General features: G+C 45.0%; 1 protein-coding gene across 1 annotated transcript in view; it reads right to left on the bottom strand.

Annotated features, from left to right (window-relative positions):
- Positions 1–25,367, bottom strand: part of GDPD4 (glycerophosphodiester phosphodiesterase domain containing 4) — a 371,535-nt gene that overhangs the window by 67,275 nt on the left and 278,893 nt on the right. Inside the window, exons 6-8 of the mRNA XM_078658510.1 lie at positions 22,710–22,808; positions 19,981–20,074; positions 8,223–8,368 (exon numbers count right to left, since the gene is read on the bottom strand). Of these exons, the coding sequence (XP_078514636.1) occupies positions 8,223–8,368; positions 19,981–20,074; positions 22,710–22,808 (339 nt within the window). The remainder of the gene's footprint in view (positions 1–8,222; positions 8,369–19,980; positions 20,075–22,709; positions 22,809–25,367) is intronic.

Below are 25,367 nucleotides of genomic sequence, written 5' to 3'. Positions count from 1 at the left end.
TCCTTATAAAAATGTTTCTATGTTTGTATATGATTAAAGTCGGTCCACTTTTATTTAACCCGGGTGTAGTACTGTCACGACGTCAATGGCAAGAAACCACTAACCTCTGAGAGATGTCAGCAGGAGCGATGAAGAGACGAATATCCCCCCTCCTCTCCAGGACGCACCCCACACAGTGTGAAGAAAAACACAGCTATGTACGTTGTGCCCCCCGGGGAAAAGGGAAGTGGAGAAAATAACAAAAGGATGTTCCGTGGGGCTTCTGAAAGGACGAAGAATGCTGTCTACCCACTCCCTCGCCAGTCTGGTAGCACCCGCGATGGGATTCTGCAGGTGAAGGAAGAACAAGAACGGACAATTAGACACCCAGCCCTCTACAGGTGAAATAGTCAAACAATATGAATCACTGTGGCTAGTACTAACTGTGGTGTTGAACAGGCGTGTCTTATCCCTTCATTTGCAGCCACTCACGAACATTGGAAATCCGGGGTATTGGTACCCGCCTCCTCGGCGGTTCTCAGATTGTCGGAGAAATATAACAGAAATCAACAGGAATCTTCCTGGTAGGCAAAATCAGCAAGGAAGGCAAAAAGGAAAAGCAAAATCAGCAATGAGTCTGGATAGTGCGCACCGGTACCGGCACGCCAAGAACACAAAAGGAACCCAAGGAAAAGTACACAGTGACGGAGACGGCAACGCGCTCCTGCGCGGGTCTCAAAAACGCCACTTAAGCACAACGCGAGGCCAACTGTCTTACTGCCTGCGGGGACTCGCGTTTCTGAAAACGTAACAACAAAGTAGCAGCTCCCGCTGCTTGGGGATGACGAAGTACTAAATCCGAAGTGCAGGAAACAAACAAGGCTACGTCCGAACACTCTCACAGTCTTGATTGACAAGCCCTGAGCCGTTGACCGCGGAAGGCTTTTGTTGCCCTACTTCCGCCTCCTCGGCTACGGGGCTTCTGGGGATTGTAGTTCCGCAACCGCCAGGCTCCCTCTAGTGGCGAGCTACAGGTACTACGTAGTCTGAACTGCATGGAATGCACGCTACCGGCTCCCATACCCCGGAGAACCGCTACAGAGCCCCCTCTCGAGGACCGACGTCCCGGCGGTCGACCAGGCTTGCCAGGATTCGCAGCATGAAACCGAGCCACCAACAAGGGACTGTGAACATTGGCGGAAGGCTCCCAAGTCCTGTCCTCCACTCCATACCCCTTCCATGCCACAAGGTACTGCAACCTCCCACGGTTCAAACGGGAATCAAGGATCTCCTCAACCTCGTACTCCTCATCCCCATCCACCTCCACAGGACCTGGACGCAAGGGAAGACGCACACCCACCCGACAGGGACGAAGAAGGGACACATGAAATACCGGGTGAATGCGCCAAGACTGGGGGAGGGACAAACGAACAGCCACAGGGTTCACCACCCCCTCAATGCTGTAGGGCCCAATGTACTTAGGTGCCAACTTCTCTTTCCCTTTCAAGCGCAGGTTTTTTGTCGACAACCACACCTTCTCCCCGACCTTGTACTCGGGTTCGGGAACCCGCCTCCTATCAGCATAACGTTTCTGAGCCTCCTGTGACAGAGCCAACTGGTGGCGGGCATCGATCAAGACAGCCCGGAGGTGAGCATGATGCTCCTGTATGGACGGGTGAGAGGAAGAGACTGGCCACTCGAAGGGGAGCATGTCAGGATGAAACCCATATAAGCAAAAGAAGGGGGAGCACCCCAACGTGGAATGTTCCGCATTATTGTAGGCGAACTCCGCCATCCAAACCAAAGGGAACCAGTCGGCTGAGTTCTGAAGGGTGAAGCAACGTAAATATTGTTCCAGGGACTGGTTAAGCCGCTCGGTTTTGCCATCAGTCTGGGGATGGAAGCTGGATGACAACCGAGCCTCGATATGTAATGCCTGACAAAGCGCTTTCCAAAAGCGAGAAGTGAACTGGGAGCCTCTATCGGTAATCAGGACCCTAGGTATACCATGAGCTCTTACTACATGTTGGAGAAACACCAAAGCCAATTCTGACGAAGAAGGCAGTTTTTTCAGAGGAATGAAGTGTCCCATTTTCGTTAAATGATCAATCAAGACTAAAATCGTGGTATAGGTCTCACAAGGGGGCAACTCCACTATAAAATCCATTGATACAGTATGCCAAGGAGAAGGAGGGATTGGGATAGGTCGTAGCAACCCCACAGGTTTGGAATGACTGGATTTGCTTTGAGCACAAACAGCACATTTCTGTATATAATCCTTGACGTCCTTCCGCAGCGAAGACCACCAAAAGGATCGTTCTATGCTGGCGATGGTTTTATATTCTCCCAGGTGACCTCCCAACGTAGAGTCATGGCACATCTGCATTATTTGCTCCTGGAGCATGCTCGAGGGAACAAACAAAGCATGGAAATGGTACAACAGATCGTCCCTAGTGCTTCTGTGAACAGGGTCTTCCTGAATCCAGGCAGCGCCATCAATCCCAGACACCGTGACCTTCAGATCCTCCAGGAAGTCATTGGACATCACGAAAGCCAGCGTTGTCTCCGGAAAAGCCAAGGGAGACAGAATGGTAGGGGGGATCGTCTCGTCCACAGGAGGGGGTCCTGGCTGGTCGACCTTTCGGGAGAGAGCGTCTGCCTTGCCATTCTGGGGACCGGGTTTGTATTTAATGATAAAATCATAGTCCGAGAAAAAGAGTGACCATCGAAGTTGCCTTGGTGTCAATGCTTTCGCTGTTTTCAGGAATAGCAGATTCCTATGATCTGTATACATCTCGATGGTATGCAGGGCTCCTAACAAGTAGTGCCTCCATTCCTCGCAGGCCCTCTTGATTGCCAGCAGTTCCTTGTCTGTGATTGAATAGTTTACTTCACTGGGTGTAAGTTTGCAAGAATAAAAGGCCACTGGATGCAGCTGCCCCGTCTCCGGATGTCGTTGGGATAACACCCCACCCAAGGCGTATTGTGAAGCGTCCGTTTCAACCACAAACGGCAGTGTAGGATCTGGATGCCGCAGGATCGGAGCTTGAGTAAAACGCTGTTTGAGAGTTTCAAAAGCCTGGTCGGCTTCAGGTGTCCACTCAAAAGACACATTTTTTCTCAGGAGTCTAGATATAGGAGTGATTATGCGAGAGAAGTCTTTGATGAATCTCCTGTAGTAGTTAGCAAACCCAAGGAAACTCTGTACAGACTTGACATGTTTTGGGGCTACCCACTGTGTGATCGCTTCTACTTTGCTCATGTCCATTTGGAACCCCTGGGCGTTGATGACATATCCCAAAAAGGCCACCTTGTTCGCATGAAAGAGGCACTTGTCCAACTTGGCGAACAGGGAATGGACTCTCAAACGATCCAATACTGTTTTCACATGGCAGACGTGTTCTGTGAGGTTACGAGAATAGACCAGTATATCATCAATATATACAATACAGATCGTTTCTAACAGTCCCCTCAGTACTTCATCCATGAAGTACTGGAAGGCAGCAGGGGCGTTGCATAATCCAAAGGGCATCACTTGGTACTCGTATAAACCGAACTTGGTGCGAAAGGCAGTCTTCCATTCATCGCCTGGCTTCACTCGTACCAAGTGATAGGCCCCACGAAGATCCAATTTGGTGAACACCTGTGCCCCCCGTAGCTGGTCCAACAATACTGGTATGAGGGGTAACGGGTACCTGTTCTTGATGGTTACTTTATTTATAGACCTATAGTCTATACACGTGCGGAGTTCGTCACAGTCCTTCTTCGTTATGAAGAAGAGCGGAGAAGACGCCGGAGAGGTGGAATGTCGAATAAACCCTGAAGCAAGGTTTTCCTCTATATAGGTCTTCAAGTACCGCGTTTCAGGCTCAGTAAGGGCATACACACGACTACAGGGGATGTCTGCCCCGGGAACAAGATCGATCCGGCAATCATAGGGTCGGTGAGGCGGTAACTGAGTTGCTTTCCTTTTGTCAAAGACGTCTTGATATTGCGCGTACTCTCCAGGAAGTGCGGTAGCGCAACAGTACCTTCCATCGCTGCAACCCTGGGCGAGAAGAGATGCCTGTGTTTCATGGGTTTCTTGAGACGTTCCAAGGGGACAGCAATGTTCTTGACAATACTGGGATGTTAAGGATACAGAACGCGCAGCCCATTTCACCACTGGATCATGTAAAGTTAACCAGGGCATGCCGAGGATTAGGCGAAACTGGGGAGCGTCAATGATATTGAACTGGATGAGTTCCTGATGATTTAAGCCCACACACATTGCTAGAGGCACTGTATGATGTCGCACTGGTCCTGAGGTCAAAGCCTTTCCATCCACAGCTTTAACCATTTCCGGAACTTTTTTCTTTTCATAGGGAATGCCCATACTCCTGGCATACTGCTGATCAATGAAATTCCCTGTGGCCCCTGAATCCAACAAGGCAGTCACTGTGAAGGACTCATCCTCCGTTACTCTTAATGCAACTGTAATGTTCATATGAGCTACAGACGGTTGCAAAGTGTTAGCGAGATACAATGGGATCTTTTCCTCTTCCACTGAACCCAAGACGGAGACCCCGTCCATACTTGGGCTCTTCAGTTTTCCGACTCCTGTGTTACCGCGACTTGTTTTCTGGGACCCCCTCCAGGATTTGACGTTTTTCCACGGGCGCGGCATTCTCTTATGAAGTGGCCACTTTTCCCACAATAGTGACACAGCTTTTGTAGGCGTCTTTTTTCTCTTTCCTCGGGAGTCAACGGGCCCCTGACTCCTCCGATTTGCATGGGCTCCACTCCTGTTCCAGGTTTGATGTAGTCCTCCGGAGGAGGGCGAGCTTTAGGATAGTAAGAACGTATTTCCCCTCTATTTTTGTCGCCTTTTCGGTCTTGCACTCTATGGTCGAGCTGGACGGCAAGGTCTATCAGTTCATCACAGGTCTTGGGTAGTTGCACCACTTGGGAAAGCACATCTTTCAATTCTCCTCGAAGACCTTGATAAAACAAAGAGGTACGCTTCTCAGGAGGCCATTCTGTTTCCACTATAAGTCGATTGAAAGTGGTGATATAAGTCAACAAGTCTTGTGATCCTTGACGAAGAGTCATTAATTCACGGTCTAGGGATAGCATGTGCGTTTTTCTATCAAATAGTTTCCTCATCTCACCACAGAAGTCCTGGAAGTTGTGTAGCATTGGATCGTTCCTTTCCATTAACGGAATGGTCCAACTGGCAGCGTTGCCCCCCATGTAAGACATCATGAATGAGGTTTTTGAGGCATCATCTATGAAAACAGCAGGTTTACAGAGGAAATGGAGTCTGCATTGATTTAGAAAAGTCTCAAACTTCTTGGTGTCCCCATAGAATCGCTCAGGAGGTGCTAATGGTATACCGGGGTTCTGGATTACATGGACTGTAGGAACTGACCCAGAAAGAGAAGGAGTTGTGGGTGGTGTAGCAAAGAACCCACCCCCCGTCGAAGCCCCATCCGGGTTTTGTGTCGGGGGTTGTAGTGTGCCCTCTCTGATGTAACTTCTCCCCTTCCGAGTAATGCCAGCCACCTCCCTTCTCAGGGAACCTACTTCGTTTCTAAGCTCATGGTTCTCCTGTCTTGTGGCATGGACCTCCTGCTGGAGGGTAGACAAACTCTCCAGCAGGGAAGACAACACAGTATTCGTATCCATCGCTCAGGCTGATTGCGTACGTGGGCTTGTCAATCTGTCACGACGTCAATGGCAAGAAACCACTAACCTCTGAGAGATGTCAGCAGGAGCGATGAAGAGACGAATATCCCCCCTCCTCTCCAGGACGCACCCCACACAGTGTGAAGAAAAACACAGCTATGTACGTTGTGCCCCCCGGGGAAAAGGGAAGTGGAGAAAATAACAAAAGGATGTTCCGTGGGGCTTCTGAAAGGACGAAGAATGCTGTCTACCCACTCCCTCGCCAGTCTGGTAGCACCCGCGATGGGATTCTGCAGGTGAAGGAAGAACAAGAACGGACAATTAGACACCCAGCCCTCTACAGGTGAAATAGTCAAACAATATGAATCACTGTGGCTAGTACTAACTGTGGTGTTGAACAGGCGTGTCTTATCCCTTCATTTGCAGCCACTCACGAACATTGGAAATCCGGGGTATTGGTACCCGCCTCCTCGGCGGTTCTCAGATTGTCGGAGAAATATAACAGAAATCAACAGGAATCTTCCTGGTAGGCAAAATCAGCAAGGAAGGCAAAAAGGAAAAGCAAAATCAGCAATGAGTCTGGATAGTGCGCACCGGTACCGGCACGCCAAGAACACAAAAGGAACCCAAGGAAAAGTACACAGTGACGGAGACGGCAACGCGCTCCTGCGCGGGTCTCAAAAACGCCACTTAAGCACAACGCGAGGCCAACCGTCTTACTGCCTGCGGGGACTCGCGTTTCTGAAAACGTAACAACAAAGTAGCAGCTCCCGCTGCTTGGGGATGACGAAGTACTAAATCCGAAGTGCAGGAAACAAACAAGGCTACGTCCGAACACTCTCACAGTCTTGATTGACAAGCCCTGAGCCGTTGACCGCGGAAGGCTTTTGTTGCCCTACTTCCGCCTCCTCGGCTACGGGGCTTCTGGGGATTGTAGTTCCGCAACCGCCAGGCTCCCTCTAGTGGCGAGCTACAGGTACTACGTAGTCTGAACTGCATGGAATGCACGCTACCGGCTCCCATACCCCGGAGAACCGCTACAAGTACCAACGAAACTGAACAAACCCTATAAATGAGATAAAAAGGAAATTCCTTACAGAAAAGATGTTTCTCTATTTCTGATATGATTGAAGTTGGTCCATTTTTACTTAACTTGAGTGGAGTACCAACGAAATTGAAATATAAGGTAAAAAAATATGAATTATATTATACTAAATTAGAGAAAAATGCATAAAAAACATGGTAACCAAGAATAAGGTACACTTTCTCCTAGAACAAAGAAGAGGAAAGAAATTAAAGCTTCCCTAGGATAACACATGAGCGGATGAGCACGGGCTCAAAAAGATCGATAAGACAGAGCCAGGAAAGAACTAACCTGGGTAAGATGAAAGAAATAAACATGGGTGAGACTCTACAGTAAAGAAGGAACTAAAACCTGATGGTCCCTTATGTTAATGATGGAAATAAACATGGGTGGGACTCTACATTAAAGAAGGAACTAAAACCTGATGGTCCCTTATGTTAATTCTATACACAACCCATTTGTGTCCGACAAAAATAAAGTGAAGACACCGTATCCTAGTGGGATATATATAAAAACATCAAGCTAGACAGATATTCCCTCTGAGTAATACTAAGGTGTGGTAACTTAGTAACACAGAACACGGAGGTAATATATCTTGGATTATAAAATGTTGGGGTTACCAAATATTAGGAAAGTTGTTAAAATGTTTATGAATCAATGTGCAATTGTTAGACTAAAATTATTGGACCTAATGAAATGTACTGTGATATGTTTTAATAGATATGATTTAACAATGAACAAGTCCTGAAGAAGGTGCAAGATTAATTGAGGCACCGAAACGCCGCGTCGACAGTTTGTTCCTAAGACAGTTTACTGATTAATAAATATGATGTACATGTAGATTTGTGTAACAATGCCTAAACAGCATTTTTTAAATATTGAAGGTTTTTTTTAAACAGCTGACTAATAGTAAACACGAATGTGCACGAGATTGTTTTTATGTAAAAATGTGTTATTATTATTTTTAAACTTTTCGAATAAACGAATGAAACTTTTAAATTTTTGTGTATGCAATGTTTTCATGATACTCTTGGGTCTGACACATACTAAGTTGTAAATTTGGTAACCTACGCAATATTGTAATCCTTCCCATTGATGTAAACGTCCCCCAGGGGAATCTAACATCGCTAACCATTTGCTAAACTCAGGAGAAGGAGTTTTGTTTTCATAAGATTTGATTAAATAATACATTTGTGGTATAATGCTAATGTTTACCAGTGGATGTTTTGTTATATACTATTTGGCAGCAGAAATTGCTAAAACAGACATATATCAAAGTATGAGTGTGCGTCAATCAGTTAAATAAATACGAAAATGTACAGTTTTACAACTTCATTTATCCACAAAACACACAATAAGTATTGGATAAATACAGATAAAGTGGGCAAAAAAGAAATATGGATAAATACAGACGGAAATGCAAAAAAAAAAAATACCATAAAACTGGGACCATAAAACTGGGAGCCCTAATTATAAACACCTTTTTACCTACCACTGGCGTGCCTCTGTGTCCGAAGAGATCCGGTTTGCGACCCAGTGTGCCCTCGCCTCTGATGCAGGGGGAGTACATTCCCAGTGGGATCAAGTATAGTAGGATTAGGACAGCAAGGAATGGACCAAGGATGATCGCTTGACAAACTACAGGAAGTGGAAATAAATAAATGACAGATCACTGAGCCAATCAAATGTTTACATTCTTCAGCTAGGGTACCACACTGACATTCTTTACAACATAATACCCTTATTCACGTATATGTAATGCAGAAATATACACCATTCATCCACCATTGTTAACAAGTATGAAACCTTTTACCATAGTTTTCTTTGCATGTGCTCTAAAGGTTTAGTGAAATGTTTTCTAAATAATCTTACATATGTTGCAAGAACATGCCTTTTTCAGATTTCTTATAGTGACAATAACTAAACGGGAAATTAAATTCCCTTTTTTTCCTTCTAATGTGCAAGGTCAAAATATTTTAGAACGGCACAGACCATTTTTATTCCAAGCCATTTCAATACCTATTGACTATTATCCCTGTTCAATGACTTTTTGCAACTCTAGAGGACATCTCAATTCGGGTACAAATGGGAGTTCCTTCTCAAATCGGGATTACAAATTGTGCGGTAAATCCGCAAATTCAGGTTTTTTTTCCTCAGAAACATTTCACGACTGAAAACCGAGTGTAATTTATCTTTGAAAAGGGCCCGAATGTGGAAACGCCTAAGGAAATCAGTGGATAACACAAATAGCTGCAGTAATTCCTCATTCTCAGTGTGAAAACCTATAAGGTTGTGGTAATACTCCATACAATACTTACCACACCCCACAATGCCAGTAATTTCAGCTGATGATTTTAACCCAGATCTCTTGGCTTAGGGTGAGTGGTTATTAAGTTTCAGTTTCTTGCATATGACACGGGCAGGATATGAATTTTACATGCCCCAACAGTAAACATGCGAAACTAGAATTTTTACTGTGGAGATTTGGTTGTCCAATCAGCAAAGGATTAAACAGTGCCCCTGCTTCTGTGTTAACTCATGATTGGTGCAACCAATGTATGCTCTTCGAGGTATCAAACAACTCATTACATTAAACCAGACTTGTATTGGCAAGTCAAAGTTAACTTGTTGCAGTGTGCAGCTTTTACAAAGCTGCCACTTTGTTGCCTTTAAAACTTCTGTGCCTTCCTAGACACACATGGAGCTTGTTCCACGTGACAGCTTCTGCCCTCTTGGGGAGACGTGCTAACGACTCTCAAGAAGGAGAACAATGAGGGATTGCAGGCAGGGAAGTGTTACTCCCTCCTGCAGGATGAAACTTGGGTGTCAGCCCCAAAAGCCAGGCTTTAAAGGAGAAGCTGCCTTTGAAGGGCAGATGTGTAGCACTAGGGAGTAGGGCTGTCCAATTGTTTAAGTAGACAGACTGGCTCAGGAACAGAAAGGGGAAACCAGTTGCCGAACCAGATTCCCCAGGGGCATGTCGCCCTGAGGTAGCCAACCCCAGGGGTGAGCTGGTAAGGTCTGAATAATGAAAGAGGGGTCTCGCTATCCTGGGATTGGGCAGAATGGTGTATTCTGGGTTAGGCAGATGCCATACTCCACATGAAGTGGTCATTAGGTGAGAGGGAACTTGGAAGCCCATTGGCTACCAACAGCACCTAGCCCTGAGGGCACTTTCCGAGCATAAAGTTGGCAACCCTGGCACCCAGATCTCAGATCTCTAATGACTGAAAGAAGAACCAAAAGAAAACTGCCCTGCCTCATGAGGGACCAGCAAAGAGAGGCTGCACTGTTGAGGTTAAACCTTCTGCACCTGGTGGTTAGAAAAGAGATGGACTGTACCTACTGTGTCCTGCTCAAGGAGAAGCTGTCTCCAGAGCCCAGAAAAATGAAGAGACTCCAAGGGCCAGCCGACTGGCCTCCTGTTCGCAACTCAGGGACACAAGAGCTTAAAAGCCTGTTGGGGCAAGGTGATTGCCCAAAGTCTTCAAGCCGCTACCGTGCAGCACCAGGGACGAAGACCCGATGCACAGAGTTGCACCTCAGTTCGCGAAGCCCAGGCGTGTTGGTGGAGATCTGCTGGGACCCTCAGAGGACACATTATCGACCCAGGAAGGATTGGCCTGAGAGCATGACTGGTAGTTTTGTGGCGACTGGACTTCGGCCAGACCAGAGAGGACCTCATGGGATGGCCAGTGGCCACCCTGCAACCAGGACCCCGCACTATCTTCGTGGACCGAGGAGTGCCTGCAAGAAGTCCCCCATTAACTGTGTCGCATCCACAGCATCGTTCATGCCTTGTATCTGGACCACTTCATAGGAATCCATTACAACGCAGATAAGGTCCCTGGGGCTGCTTAAGGACTGGTTCTTCTGTGGAGGTAATTGCTTCTTAGTTCCTTGCTTGTCCCCCGGACAAGCTGCCGGCTGAAGTTGGTCACCTCAAGTAATTCTACTGGACCGCCGTGACACTTGCCCACGTTTTTCTTGAAAATATTTCTGGGTCAAATTTGTTGAATTTCCCAATGCTTTGATTTAATATTACTTGTTTATTCCATATTTCAGGAACCCTTTAGTGAATCTAGTTCATTCAAGTGTCTAAAGAATTATACAAATACAGTCTATTTTTTTAATTGGAGTCGGGTTTCGTAAGTGTTGTGTCTATTTCTTCTTAAATTATTTTATTGCTGTGCCTTACACTTGTTCCTTTTTGTAAGTTATGCTGCTCAGAACCACACCTACCCAGGGCTGAGATGAAGGTTTGAAAAACTAAGCCTTAGGTTTGCAAATGAGTTAATAAGTGTTTTACAGGGTGAGGTTGCACAACCACACCAAATAATTCACCCCATTTCCTCACATCCCACCCCTTATTCTTAAGCGAGTGTAGCCAACAAGCAGTCCAGAGGCATGGGTGCATGGAAGAACAAGTTACTTACCTTTGGTAACGCTCTGTCTGGTAGAGACTCTAACTATCCACAGATTCCTCATCTTTTGAATATTCAGACTGTGTCTGTAAAATCTCAAGCAGTACCCCTGAGCGCAGACAGTATGCAGCTCCACACCGACATCGCTCTGTTCCGGAAGAGACATGCAGCTGTCTATGCCCTCAAAAAGATAGAATCTAATCTCCAGATTGGCAGTGACAAGCTTGCAGATCTTTACTTGGAACCTTTTTAACCCGTTGCGTGCTCATGACGGCTCCATGCTGTCATGAGTCACGAGCTGCGTGTACTCATGACGGCGTGGAGCCGTCATGCCACTGCCGCTCCGCCCGCGCGGCTCTAATTCCCCGCCTGTGCGGACGAATTAATGAGTGGGCGGGGTCATGACGGCCCCACACCGTCATGAGCACATGCCACCCGTGACTCATGACGACGTGGAGCCGTCATAAGTACGGGAGCGCCATGCCTAGCCACTCCCACGCGGCGGCGGAATTAGTGGCGCAGGGAAGGGGTGAAATGAAAATAGTCCAGTTCACAGAGGGAGAGGATGAGAGGGTGGGTGAGCTATTTGTAATTAGATAGAGTTTCTAACAGAAAGAGCATTACCAAAGATAAATAACATGTTTTTCTGATAGAAACTTCTAACCGCAGATTCCTCACCTTTTGAATAGATACCAAAGCAGTTGCTCCCAGGCGGTGGGTCTGTGAACTGACTCGAACCAAAATGTCCTGCAGGACCAAGTGGGGAACGGGCCTGTCATGAAAGACCTGTTTGTCCAGACAGTAGTGCTTCTTAAACATATGGGAGCAATGACCAGGTAGCCACTTGTCCAGGACAGGCACCCAACCTACACCTACCAACGCAGTACCAACAGTCTTGGCTCTGGTTGAGCCCTCTGGGGCTGGTTTTTGGGCAATGTGTAGCAGATATTAGTTACAGCATGATCCAGCAAGAGATGGTACTCTACTTCACAGCCTTGCCTTTTTTTGCTCCAGCAAAGCCAATGAAGAGCTGCTCATCCACCCAATGTTCTCTGGTATGATCAATATAAAAACAAATGCCCTTTTCCCATCCAATCGATGTAGTCTCTTCTCCTCCTAAATGGGTTGAGGTGTAGTAAAGAATGCCCAAAGGCTGATGTTCTGCCAGACATGAAATGGAGTCACTAATTTCAGGAGGAAGGAAGTGTGAGACTGTAGAAACAGCTTGTATTGGTTGAAAGTGGTGTAAGGTGGGCTGACAGAGAGCTTGTAGTTCACTTACCTGCAATGCCAATATTATGACAAGAAGAAAGACTATCTTGAGAGTAAGCAGCCGAAAAGGACAGCTGTGCAGTGGTTCAAAGGGAGCCCACATGAGGAATGCAAAAACCAAATTTAAATCCTATTTAGGATAATAAACTGAGAAGGGGAAATATATCTCGCAAACCTTTGAGATAGTGCAGGACTATAGGTGATTTTAAAAAAGAGGGTGCACCCGGCAACCGTTAAAAGGCCGGAAGAGCAAATACCCTTTAATGGTGCCCAAAGCAAACCCTTGCTTGGTGCGGGACAAAACAAACAACAACAATACTTGAAACAGTTTAGTGTGAAGTGGGTCAGTTTGTTTGGTAGAACACCAAACCACAAACTAGACCCAGCCACAGCCCTATAAATACTTGGTGTAGGGTTGCCTGGCTTCCAAGATAATATCAACAACCTCAGAAGGAAGATTTAAAACTCACAACCGTCGCCATTCAATGCCCAAGCATGAGGTGGAGCATTCGCAGCTTCTGGTGCAGATACCTGCCCTGCTGCTGATGCGACAGGAGATCCTCCCGGAGGGGCAGCCAGATTTGTGGACAGAAGCACCTGCCCAAGAGTACGGAATACCAGGCTCTCTGTGTCCATCCTGAGCCACTGGGATGACTTAGGCCCAGTAGGTCCTGATCATCTTCAGAATTCAGAGCAGAAGTATTGGCAGAAAGGTGTATAAGAGTCCAGAGTTCCACTCTACATGGCGCGTGTCTCTGAGTGAAAGATGTCTTAAAACCTCCAACATGCTAAATTGCTGATAATGCAGGTTCTTAGTGATGGAGAAATGTTCGTGACAATGTTGCTCCAATTCACAAGAGAGTCCTTGCGCCACCTCTGAATATAACTATCATTCATGACCTGCAAGGCATTGTGGGCTGAATTCATCAGTCCTGGTACCCAGAGATCTGGCCAGGTGGCAAACCACCAGGAAAATCCCCTTGCATTACAGACATGTCCAGAGGTGCAGGGCCTCCTGGCATAGGGTCGTTGACCTCCCCCCGCCCTTCTTGTTGCAGTTCCCCATGGCGGTGGTGTTGTCCAAGAGCATCTGCACCGGCTTCCCTCTCATGGATGGAAGTAAAGGCTTTAACACCAAGCGGATTGCTCAGAGCTCCAGCAGACTAGTGTAGAGTCGAGTCACTGCCAGCGACAAGAGGCCTCTGATCTCTACCTCTCCAAAATGGCGAGCCCTATACAGAAGAGATACATAAGTCACTGCTGTCAGCACTTGGTGAAGTAGGGAGAGGGGTCTTTTGCTGAACCAGTTGTGGCCCAGAAGCCATAACTGCAGGTCTTTTGCAGTCTCCTCTAAAATATGTACCTGATCGGGGAGAGATAACCCTGATGCTGTGCGCACTGGGACTTCAGATTTTACTGCAGAGCCCGAATGTGCCATCTGCTGTGCTTCATCTGCAGGAGGCGTTCAATCCCTCAGGCTCAAAGTCATTCTCACCAAGAGTCAGGATAGTGGCTGAAACATCCGGATCATAGCTTGAAAACTCGAAACTCTCTTCTCTGGGGATGGGGGAGGTCGTGCAGCTGTCCATGTAGAGAATGGCTCTGCTACAGGGGAGCATCTGCAAATAAATCAGGTGTGACTTCAGCACAAGGGTAGTGAAACCCAAAGCTGTTAGGTGCACAGTAGTCCAAAGGTGGGCGGCGACTGCCAAAGGTAAGTCCGACTGGGGCAGACTGAAACCGATGACCTCCAAAGATGTGCTGCCACCACAACTATCACTTTTGTGAACACCCGAGGGATAATTGGTGAGGTCAAAAGAGAGCACAGTGAACTGAAAATGCTCCCACCCCACCACGAACCATATATAACACTTGTCAGCCTGCAGGACAAGAATATGGAATTAAGTGCGCTGCAGCTCCAACACTTCCATCTAGTCTCCAGCATTGAAAGCAGACAAGACACAGGCCAGGGTGAGCATATTTAATTCATCCTTCCACAGAAAGGCACCGAGAGGGCGAAGGTCTAAAAATGGGATGGAGGCTTTTTTCAGTACCAAACATTTGCAGCAATAACAACCACAACCAGCTTTTGGCATTGGTACCCCTTCCATGGCACCTATGCCAAAAAGAGCGTGCCTTTCGTGCTGTAATAGCAACAAATCTTCCTCCGTCGGCTGGTCTGAGGATGGTGGAAGGTGTAGCAGAGTTGTGAGGGATGATTAGAAGCAACCCCACTGAACAATTGCAGGACCCATTTTCTGTTGTTAATGACTGCCACCCTGGTAGGAAATGTCAGATCCAGACTCTGTCAGGTTGGCTGTGGGCTATCAAGAGAACACTAAAGAGGCTTGAAGGCTACAGCAACTAGAGGGGTGAAAGACTGGACTGCATTCTGCCCCTGTAGTCCATGTTTCTGTAGGTACACACAGCCACAAAAGGGCTGGAGGAACTGTTATGCTAGCTACCTCGGCAGGAGGTATTCAAAGCCCCTACCATAGCCACTAAGGGGGCAAAACTGTTGATGTGGATGGCATGGGGGAGCAGATATGACCAGGGAGTGTGCTGTGGCCCTGCTATCATTAAGTCACTCCAGGGCTGAGTCTACTTTATCCAGGAAAAGACAGAACCTTTGAATGGCATGTCTATAAGATGGGTCTGGATGTTGCCAGAAAAGCCGGTGGACGAGACATGCCTCTTCTGGAACAATGAGTACCACCTGGGCTACTGAGTCCCACTGGAAATGAGGGCAGATGGCATTCACAAAGTGAAGAGCTAAATTTGTAGATGAAAATACTCTTTTTTCCAAAGGTCTATATCTCCTTTGATTCCCTGTTAGGGAGAGTAGATAGGAATACATTTGGCTTAACCTTGTTGGGCAAAGCCTATATCACAAAGCTCTCTGGATTGGGGTGCTGGGCAAAAAAGACTAAGTTGTTCGGAGCAGGGTTATGTCTTGCACCAACCTGCCGATTGACAGGGGGGGCCTGTACAGGGTTTAGCTCAAGTCCCCAAAAGTGTGTCTGGAAGAGCCTCATTAAAGGGAATAAGGGGCTCAAAACGTATAACCATTGCAAAGGAGGCACTTTCCTCTGTGGCATGGCCCGGTGGTGAACCCAATCCATTGTTTGAGGAAGTATCCAGACCACTGGCATCCTGGAGATCTTCACACCAATTGTCCTCATGATTGGGCTGGGCAAACTTGTCTCCAGCATCATACCCATCACTATCAGAATTTGTGCCAAACAACTCATGTTGGACAGGAGCTCTTCTGGAGGGCAAGGGGAGCTTACTGGAATCAGAAGGGTGGCCAGTTGGCTGCAGCTCTGTTAAAGCAGTGTGCAACCTTAGTCAAAGTCAGGGTGCCACCATCTCAGCTATGGGTTGGCAGTCGTCATCTTGTGGTATGGAACAAAACCGGAGGGCCCAACTGGAACAAGGGCAGCAGTCCAGTTGGGAGGTCTCGACAACAGCCCTGAACATTTTAGTATCCGCGGAACAAGCGTCAGAATTGGCTTTGAAGCGAAACAGCTTCAGAAGCATGACCAGGAGGCAAACTGACGCTCTTGCACCTTCTCATGACACCAATAATGGCTGGATGGAGCCAAGTCCCTCTTAGACATCTTGTGCTTTTTCTCCGACTTACCTAAAGGTTTAGACTACAATGATGGTCTTTCATGGGAACAGCCCTGGAAGCGGGACTTCCCTTTGGCTCTATGTCTGGTCATGACGTGGAGTCTTGCAGTGCTGCACAACCACCAGCTTAGCTTCCCGATCCTGGGTGGCCCTGGGATGCATCAAGGCACAGTCAATGCAGGCCTTGGAGTTGTGGTCTAATCACAGGCACCACAGGCAAACCAACAGAGGGTCAGTCACAGATATGTGCTTAAGACATTCCCACTGTAGATTTCAGTGGTGACATTTTCTCTTGCACACTGAAGAAAATGAAGGAAAAATAAAAGTACAGTGTCGTAAGAGATGAATGGTAGCTCCAAATCTGTCTGGTTGATGCAGAAAGAAAGGAACTGAAGTCAGCGCACATGACTGCAAGCTATATTGGGCACGTGTGTCACTTCTAGAGTGGAGAGACATTGGCACGGAGCTGCATGGTGCCACCTGCCAGCGAGAAGGGATACTTCTTGAGATTTTCCTGATCCAGTATGACACCTGGGGAAATATTCAAAAGTGAAGGAATCTGTTGTTGGATATCTATCAGAAAAGTGGGCCAAGCACCAGAACAGTTTCTGTATGAATGCCTTGCGGTCACAAGGACACCTATATCCTGCTGAACAAGAAATGATCTATTTATTTAACACTCTTCCCATCGAGGACCAGTAACAGTGGTAGTTCAAAAGATAAATGAGGCAGGGGTCGGCAAGGGTGAGACGACTCTAAGTGAGGGAACAACCATAGAAGAACACGTGATTGGGGCTGAAGTGGCCAAGGAAAAGGGATATTGATTGAGACTGTCTTCTGGAGTGGTGGTGGGGTTTAAACAGGGCATTTTTTTATTTGAAGCATAGGCAGAAAGAGACCAGAAGAAGGCATTGCCTGCAATTCAAGACCGTGGAGCAGTGGTCTTCAAACATTTTAATACTGCACCCCCTCATATATAAAAATGTTTCATTGGAGCCACCCAGAATGACAAACATTTTTTCACAATCACTCTATAAAATTAGCCCTAAACATAGTTAATAATCCAAACATTGCAGTTATGCTCAGTTAACCATCTAAATACATGATTGACAACACGCTTTGGGTAGCTCGGTCTCCTTAAAATGTAAAAGCATCCCCTGTGCAATCATTTATTCGAAAAAGGATGAGGGACTTTGAGGATTATTTAGATGCCTTTAACAGCCAGGACATGAGTGACAAAAAATTTAACTGATGGCCCATTACAGAGTGGTTAACTGACACTCAGTCTTTTCCACTAAAACACTGCATATTTTCAGCATGTTACTGCTCTTTATCAGTGCCTGGCACTCCTTCTGAGATCAAATTATGCCCCCTCCCCCCACAGAAAAGGTCAAATCCCCAATTTGAAGACCTCTGCCATGCAGTAAGCTTTCCGCCAAGAATCTTGAGGCTCCCAGCAAGGGCTAGGGTATGGCAGGGGACTGGTGTGAAACCACAACCTGGGTCCTTCCAGGGTTACACGTTGAGAAACAGCGTTTACAACAAAGACAGAACTACACAGTGTTGGACTGAAAATATGTCTAGCTGACTCCTTATAGGATTGTGTGGGTTAAGTTATCATTTGAAGCACCATTTTAGATTCAGCTGCCATTATGTACTATGATCGAAATGAAGCTTCTGTCTCATACTGTCTGCCTTAGCGAAAACAGCCTTGATTGTTTCTCTTTATTATACAAGGTTGAGATTCGCTGCACTAATGAATAGATCGTTCTGTCCTTGCATGCCTTTCCCTGTAGGTAGCCCTGCTCCCACTCTCAGAGAGACGGGCAAGAGCAGAGTAATCTTGAAACTAAGATAGCATGTACCCGATCTCAGGATGGTAGCTCGTCCTTCTGTACCGCCTGTACCTCCTTTGTTCATCAGCTCCCAGACTGGAAAATTCCAGTCTGGGCGGGTCTTTAGGGATGCTGAAAATGTATATCTTATACTACCATGTTGGCGGGAGTAAGTTCCTCGGCAGCTATCTATGGAGGCTGGTCAGACTGGACTCCGCTCAAGTGTATGACTAATAAATAACTTTGGTTTGTATTCTCTACTGTCTGACCGACTCTTCATTTGTATGGAAGGCTGAGAGGTGGTCGCGAGTGACCCGGGTGGCCCTAATAGGGACACTTCTGTCAGCAGTTCCATTACAAAGCAGGCACTACAATGAATGTATTGTTACCACACATTCCATTACAACGCAAGTCGTTACAACGACTTGCTTTAGGGAAAGCATTGTTGGATTTTAAATCCAACACCTTCCCTACTGATGCACAGACTGGAGTTGGCATAGTAAAATATATTATTCCAAAGTACAGCGCTTCCTTATGGCAAGTTGTTGTAACGACTTGCGTTGTAATGGAATGAGTGGTAATGACGCGTTCATTGTAATGCCCGCGTTGTAAAGGCATGCAATGTAAAAGCATGCGTGAATACGTCATACATCCTTACAGGCCTACAGAAGCATTTCCATTGAGCCAGATTTGCAAGTGTCCAGGCATAGGCTCCTGGCGGTCAGCCACAGTTGTCTTCTGGATTTTTCTTTGATTGGCCTCATTGGCTATGGTTCAACCAAAGGTTCAGGGAGCCAAAATGTGCATGGTCACTAGGTAAGACTGGAATCACTGAAAATCAATAATTTGGCAGAGCTGCAAAGTTGAGGCTTGGCCAATTAGAATGTGGATGGCTTTTCTGCCCAGGGACAGTAGCAGAAGACAGAAGGTAGTGTTAGATATGCGAGGGGCTCCAGCTGGCACAGGCTGGTGAACCTTGTGTAGCTCCCTAATCATCTGACAAAATAAATGGGGATTTAGGCATGGCCAGATAGAGTTATTGGGTTAAAGAATTTGCCTTGTCAAACATTAGACTTTATGGGGGTATACGTGTGATGAATTTGAAGGATGTCCTAATCAAATGCCAATAGCCCGTAATGGCAAACAGCTAATGGAAATAGTGAGGTTAAATCAAAATATGTATTTCTTCTGTTTCCTAGTTTCCAGATGCCATACCAGTTTTATGTAACAGACCTTTCCCTATAGTCAAGATCAAGATTCTAGGATTTTACAGAAAATCACGGAATAGCGTTCATGAAGCAAATGTCATTCTCCTAAGATTCACACTCCCTTTTTACTGATATTGTCTGTCAAGATATTGCACGAAGATGTAAGTATACCAAATTAGTGCTCAAGCGTGTGCAAGAATGGTGTTTGAACATGTATACAGCAAATTGATGCTGCAAGTTGCAGGGTAATGTGTTGTGGTGGGTATGGTTGAATTAACACTTGGAATGCATGTCATAAAATTATCCTCCTCAATTTCACGTTTCTTTTTCATACAGAAGGCCTCTATGAAACTGAATTGTGGGATAATTGTTCATACACAGTGCTATTTGCATGGCTTATCATGGTCTTCGCCTTCATATGTTGCTTCAGGACCTCTGAAGAGGAGCACCTTCAGGCTGGGGCATGGCCAACAAAAAGGTGATAAGATTCCAAAATGAATGTTGTTCTTCGACAGGCAGTAGTGTTCCAGAACTTTGATAATACATCCCATTGCATAATGTGTTGCAGGAATTTTTGTAATTTAAAATCAAACATTTGAAGGTTTTATACAAAGTCTAGGAGCAAATCAAAACTTGCATAAGAGTCCCGACAATTTTAACCATGAATAAAGTTTGCATTCAAGAGAAAAGGCATTGATTAGCAGTATATTATTTAATCGATTTCAATTTTACAACACGTGATACTAATGCTCTATAAACACATCACATATGACAAAGATTTTATTTTTCAGTTATTTACTAGCAACATGCAGTCTTAGAAAACCCCATGCTGGACCACCCAGTGTACACAGTCCTGCAGTTTTCAATGGAAGGCATACCTTTTCTGTTCATTCTCACAAAGTAAAGAGCTACTGGCCAAGACATCAGAGTCATGACTGCAATTGCACCAATATGGAGATATGGAGCCGTGACCTAGCAAGAAAGATTACTTAGATTATTCTTTAGCTTGCTGAAAGATGAATTAATTAAGAAAATGATCCCTAGGGCAAAATATGCATGTATAACCTTTTTAATCTATTTTTAAGAGGTAAACTAGAAAATAGTGTCATTACACCAAATAATAATCATTGCAGGAAAGTGGATTAATAGTTGGGGATAAGGATATGGCCACCACCTGCTAGATGTCACACAAATTAAATAAACCTGTGCCAAACTCCTGGTAACATGATGCAGAGCATTCAAGTTTAAATCAAAGCAAGGTATAACGTTTTTAATCAGTGCATACAAATAGAAAACATCGCACAAAACGTAATAAAACGTCTTAACCGATTTAAAATAAAGAGAAAAGTGTATAAGTACAATGAAACCAAAGTGACAAAAATCAAATAAGAGAAACCGGATATGAATTTTTAAAGATTTCAATGAAAATAGCTCAAAAAAGTACAGTAGTCTTGGGGATCTGCAAGATTTGAGGCAGACAGAGATGAGGCCTTGGTTGGATATAACAAGTGGATCGGTCCCAGTAAAAGTCTGGAAGTCACAAAGTTTGAAAACTTTTTTAGGCCAACACAGAAAGGGACTTTGTCACTTTTCTAAAGAAACACGTTGAAATGTATTCCAAGTCGCAATGCAGAAAAGCACTTTGTCATTTTTTCATCAGAAAAATCCTCCCTGAGTAGGCTGCCACAGAAATTGTAGTCACCACCGTAGAACCGAAGGGCCGATACCTGAAGCAGGCTGCTTCCACTGAGGCTCTAGAGATTTCACATTGAAATTTCTAAGTCCCAACACAGAATGGGACTTAGTCGTTTTTCCGGAGGTGCTAGGAGCCTTGAGCGGGATAAAGGTGAAATTCAGTATGGCACCATAGAACAGCCACTCAGATACTTTTTCCCCCGGGTCCGCTGAAGCTCTTGAGGAAAAGTTTTTCAAAGCTTCCAAACCCTCTTCTGGTTCCCAAACAACTAAAGAAATACATTTCTAAGGCCCCAAGGACCTCAGGGAAGGCACTTAGAGCTTGTCAGGGTGACGGGCAGAGGCCTACAGCAGGGTCCAGTCCGCGTCCAGTTGCTACTGATCAGCTGAATAGTTCAGGAAAAAAAAACATCTTGCAGCTTGATGTGTCCCGGTACCCACACAGCAGGTCAGCCAAGAGACCCTGGAGACAACTCCTTTGTCTTGGGTACAAGTGGGAGCATGTTGAGTACATCATGACTCCTCTCAGGTTACAGACAGCAGGTCTGGTCCTCTTCTGATCTTCTGAATGGCTCGAAAGTGTTCTGACGAGGGATCCAGGCAATGCCACACCTTGTGGGTGGGGGTGATTCCTGGCCATTCCCTAGCCAATGGGGTTGCAGTTCCCCAGGGTAACCCTACCCACTTTTTCAGGAGTTACTGTTTGTCTTACTGCAAACACACCCACAGTACCCCACACTCTTAAAATTCAGTTTGGGGAAAGCCTTCTCCCCTTGTGCAGAGCCTGTGTGCCCACTCAGAGGTGTAGCCAGGGTAATGAGTCATCCCCTCTTTAGTGATCACTCAAAACCATTTCTGGGGTAGCTTTCCTCCCACTGGGGTTTTTCCCAGCCTGACTGTGGGGACAGAGTCTTTGCCTTTCTAGTTGTCACCTGACCTTTAATGCAGTTCCTGGGTCCACCTTTACTGATCTTACTGCAGGGAAAAACTGGGGTAATGATCATGAACATCAGAACGTCTGCACACAGGAAATAGGTTTTGTATGTTGGTGTGAATGTTGATTGCAAGACACAGGATGCATTCTACCCAGAGAGTACAAGGACAGCCACCCTCCCTCCATCTTCCTCTCACCCTCGTTTGTTTTGGGGACTTGTCTGGGTGTAATACACAAGGTTTTCCAGCACAGCAGGCTTCTGGAATTTGCACCTGGTTACATGCACATAGGCAGTGTCCAACAATGTGCTTTCTGCGAATGGACAATTCGGGCCCAGTCTGGCTGGTTCGATTTTTGAACTGGCTACTGCCCAAATGTCTGGACTTATAAATCAGGAAATATACGCTTCTTGCACACTTGATGCGTGAAATGCAACAAGTGGAACTTCTTCCAGTTCTTGTTTTTAACCCATCAAGTGCTCAATCATCTACAAATATGCAAGTACATTGAATGGGTGATTGACAAAGAAATTATTATTTGCAAGAGTGAATTAGCAGATATTTGACCTGCATTATTGGACATTATAAGGCTTTTAACAACCATTGGATATATAAGTGCTACATGCTAGAATATGCACTCCTTTCGGAAAGAGGACTAAATCATATGGAGATATGAAACTTTGTCCATGTATCTATCCATCATTATGTGCCTGATTGTGTGTTTTCTGACTACGTGTTACGTGCATGTTTTTATGTTGGTTTGCATGCATGGGTGCCTGAGTATGTAGTTGTCGCAGGTGAAGTTGGGCTGCGTGTACACTGATGTCTACCTGTACGCTCCATGTCTGCAAATGCCCTTGCTATCTATGCTAAGGATGTTGTTTGTCACTGTGTCCATGCACTGTACAAAAGCCATGCCAATGGGCGTTGTCAACACGTTTTAGGATACACGTTAGGATGCAAGAAGGAGGGTTTTTACCTGGAAGGAGAGGATGACTGCTGCCCATTCTTCTCCCCAAAGGTGCGACAAAACTGCTAAGGCAACAGCAGAGAAGACCAAAACAAGCAGAGTTCCAATCTATGAACACAGAACACACAGCAATGACTCCCATGAAATACAAATCATGCTATGACATGCTTCCACAAAACGTACACTATGAGTTAACATGATTCACAGCAGACAGTCTGATCTCCTACTACTTTTGGCATCTGAGTTATGTTCTGTACATAAATAATGCACAAGCCTCACAATTACTCACAAGGGGATATCTTTCAGGATAATTAAAAGATCAATAATGTCTCAGACCAGGCAAGGGTAGCTTATTATATATATATTATATTTATATTATATTATATTTTCTAACAGCCTATTTTTCCACTTTGAAAGTACAAAAATCGCCACATTGGTTGTGTGCAGAATACTCAAATATAAATTTGAGACAGGCAGATACTCCTCCTTTTGAGTGTAATTTGTCACACTGACTAACTTTGAAACCTCGGCTGTAATGCTCATTCTATTATTGGTCATGAGTGCTGGTTGTTTCCCTTTGCTTGCAGTCTCTTCCATGCATTAGCTAGTTTGACATACCTGTATTATTTGGCAATGTGCTGACATCATATGTATAAACCTTAAACTTTACCCCTAACTCTGAATTGAATCTTTTGAGGAGGGTTTTTCGCTTTTTTTTGTTATACATGAAATTCAAGCTGTAAATGAAGGATGATCTGATGGACTATAACTCATATCACTAAAAAGCCAAAATGGAGAACATCAACTTGATGATATGAAAAATCAATTTCCAAGAAAAACATTTAGAAAGTATAAGAACAATCGATTACAATATATTAGAAATGGTCAAAGAAAAGACAAGTAGTCTGTTTTCTGTGCCTGACCCGTAATGAAAGGAGCTAAAGAAACCAGGCTGGGAAAATGGAAGAAAACAAGATGGAAAAAGACCAGAGAGTGGAATATGGGGCCAGGATAAACGTGTTAGGAAGAAAAATAAAAAAGTGAGCATAAAACAAAGAAAAAGGGAAGAGATAAGGTGCATAAAGTAGGGGTCACAAGAAGAAAGAAAAAGGTGAAGGATAATATGGGTTTTCCAGCTAAAACAAATGATGAAAAAAGATAAAGGCACAGGAGGGAACACTAGGGAGATTGGAGGAGAGCCAGCCCCTCCGTTAAAGAAATTAACCACCAGGCGGGCTTTGTGAATGGTATATACAGTGAAAAATATGAGAAAACCAGTTCAATGTAAAGGAATTGTCAGAATTAGTTTAACCCCTTCACTGCTAGGCCTTTCCCCCACTTTGTGCAAAGCCTTTTTTTGGCTATTTGAGGTAGTTCACACTTAGGCCCTTGTAACTTTTTGAACACATAAGGTATCCACGACAAATTTACGTCCTTTTCTTCCAACATCATGGGGGTTTTTGTTTTTTTGGGGAAAATCTGGAAAAAAGTGCTGCAAATGAAAGCATCTGCGCTTTTCCCTGATAATGGTATCAACAAAGGGTTTGTGGGGCGGAAATCACAATTTTCCCAGATTTCAGGGACTGACAGTCTTTTGTGAGAAAACCAACATTTTTTACACAGTTTTGGCATTTCACTGGGACATAGCCTATTTTTGCTGTGTTTTGTGCTTTCAACCTTCTTCCAGTTAATGGTAGAAATGGGTATGAAAGCAATGAAGGATACTGGAAAGCTATACATTTTAGAAAAGTAGACAACACTCTGAATTAAGCAAGGGGTCATTTGTGTAGATCCTTCAATGTTTCTTTAGAAAACCTAACAGGAAAAAACGAAAATGAGTTGAAAAATACAGCAATTTGTGCCAACGTTGTCAATTGTAACTTCTTCTACTTATGACAGATGTTTGAAAGCAAAATACCGTTACATCCGATGGACCTTTCTGGTTGTGGGGATATATATAGACTTGTAGATTCACCAAGAACCCGACGAACCCAGAGCCAATAACTGAGCAGCGTCTTGCAATGTTTTTTTATTATATACCGGGTATATAGCAATCAATTTGGGAAAATATATATAGTGAAAAATCGGTATGAAAGACACCTATGTATTTCTGAAGTTTGAACAAAATATAGAGTTTAGAACCAGTAGCTATTTGCACATTTCCGAAATTGTGAGTACCCATACTAGCATGAGAATTATAGGACATTTTTCAAAGTGACTTTTTTTTACACATTGTCTTTCATTTGGAAGGCAGAACAGTAGCTCTACAATTCTGTGGTACCCTAAGTCTTTCGATAAAAATTGTACCTCAAATTTGTGTGGGTAGGCGTACGATAGGAAATGGCTCAAAACGCAACATGGACACACTTCATTTTTACAGTGAAAACTGATTTTTTTTGCAAAGTGCCTAGCTGGAGATTTTGAACCTTAGCCCTGCCGGCACCTAGAGAAACCTAGCAAACCCATACATTTTTTAAAACTATACATCCGTGGGAATCCAGGATGGGGTGACTTGTCTGGCTTTCAATAGGTTCTGTTACCCAAAATCCCTTGCAAACCTCAAACTTTGTTAAAAAAAACACATTTCCTCACATCTCTGTGTTGGAAAGTTCTGGAATCTGTGTGGATCCACAAAATTGCACACAACCCGCATTCTTCAAGGTCTTT

The sequence above is a fragment of the Lissotriton helveticus genome, chromosome 8 (genome assembly GCF_964261635.1).
Source record: "Lissotriton helveticus chromosome 8, aLisHel1.1, whole genome shotgun sequence".
NCBI lineage: Eukaryota > Metazoa > Chordata > Amphibia > Caudata > Salamandridae > Lissotriton > Lissotriton helveticus.
Note: the sequence above shows the minus strand (reverse complement) of the source record. Positions and strands in the feature narration are given on the sequence as shown.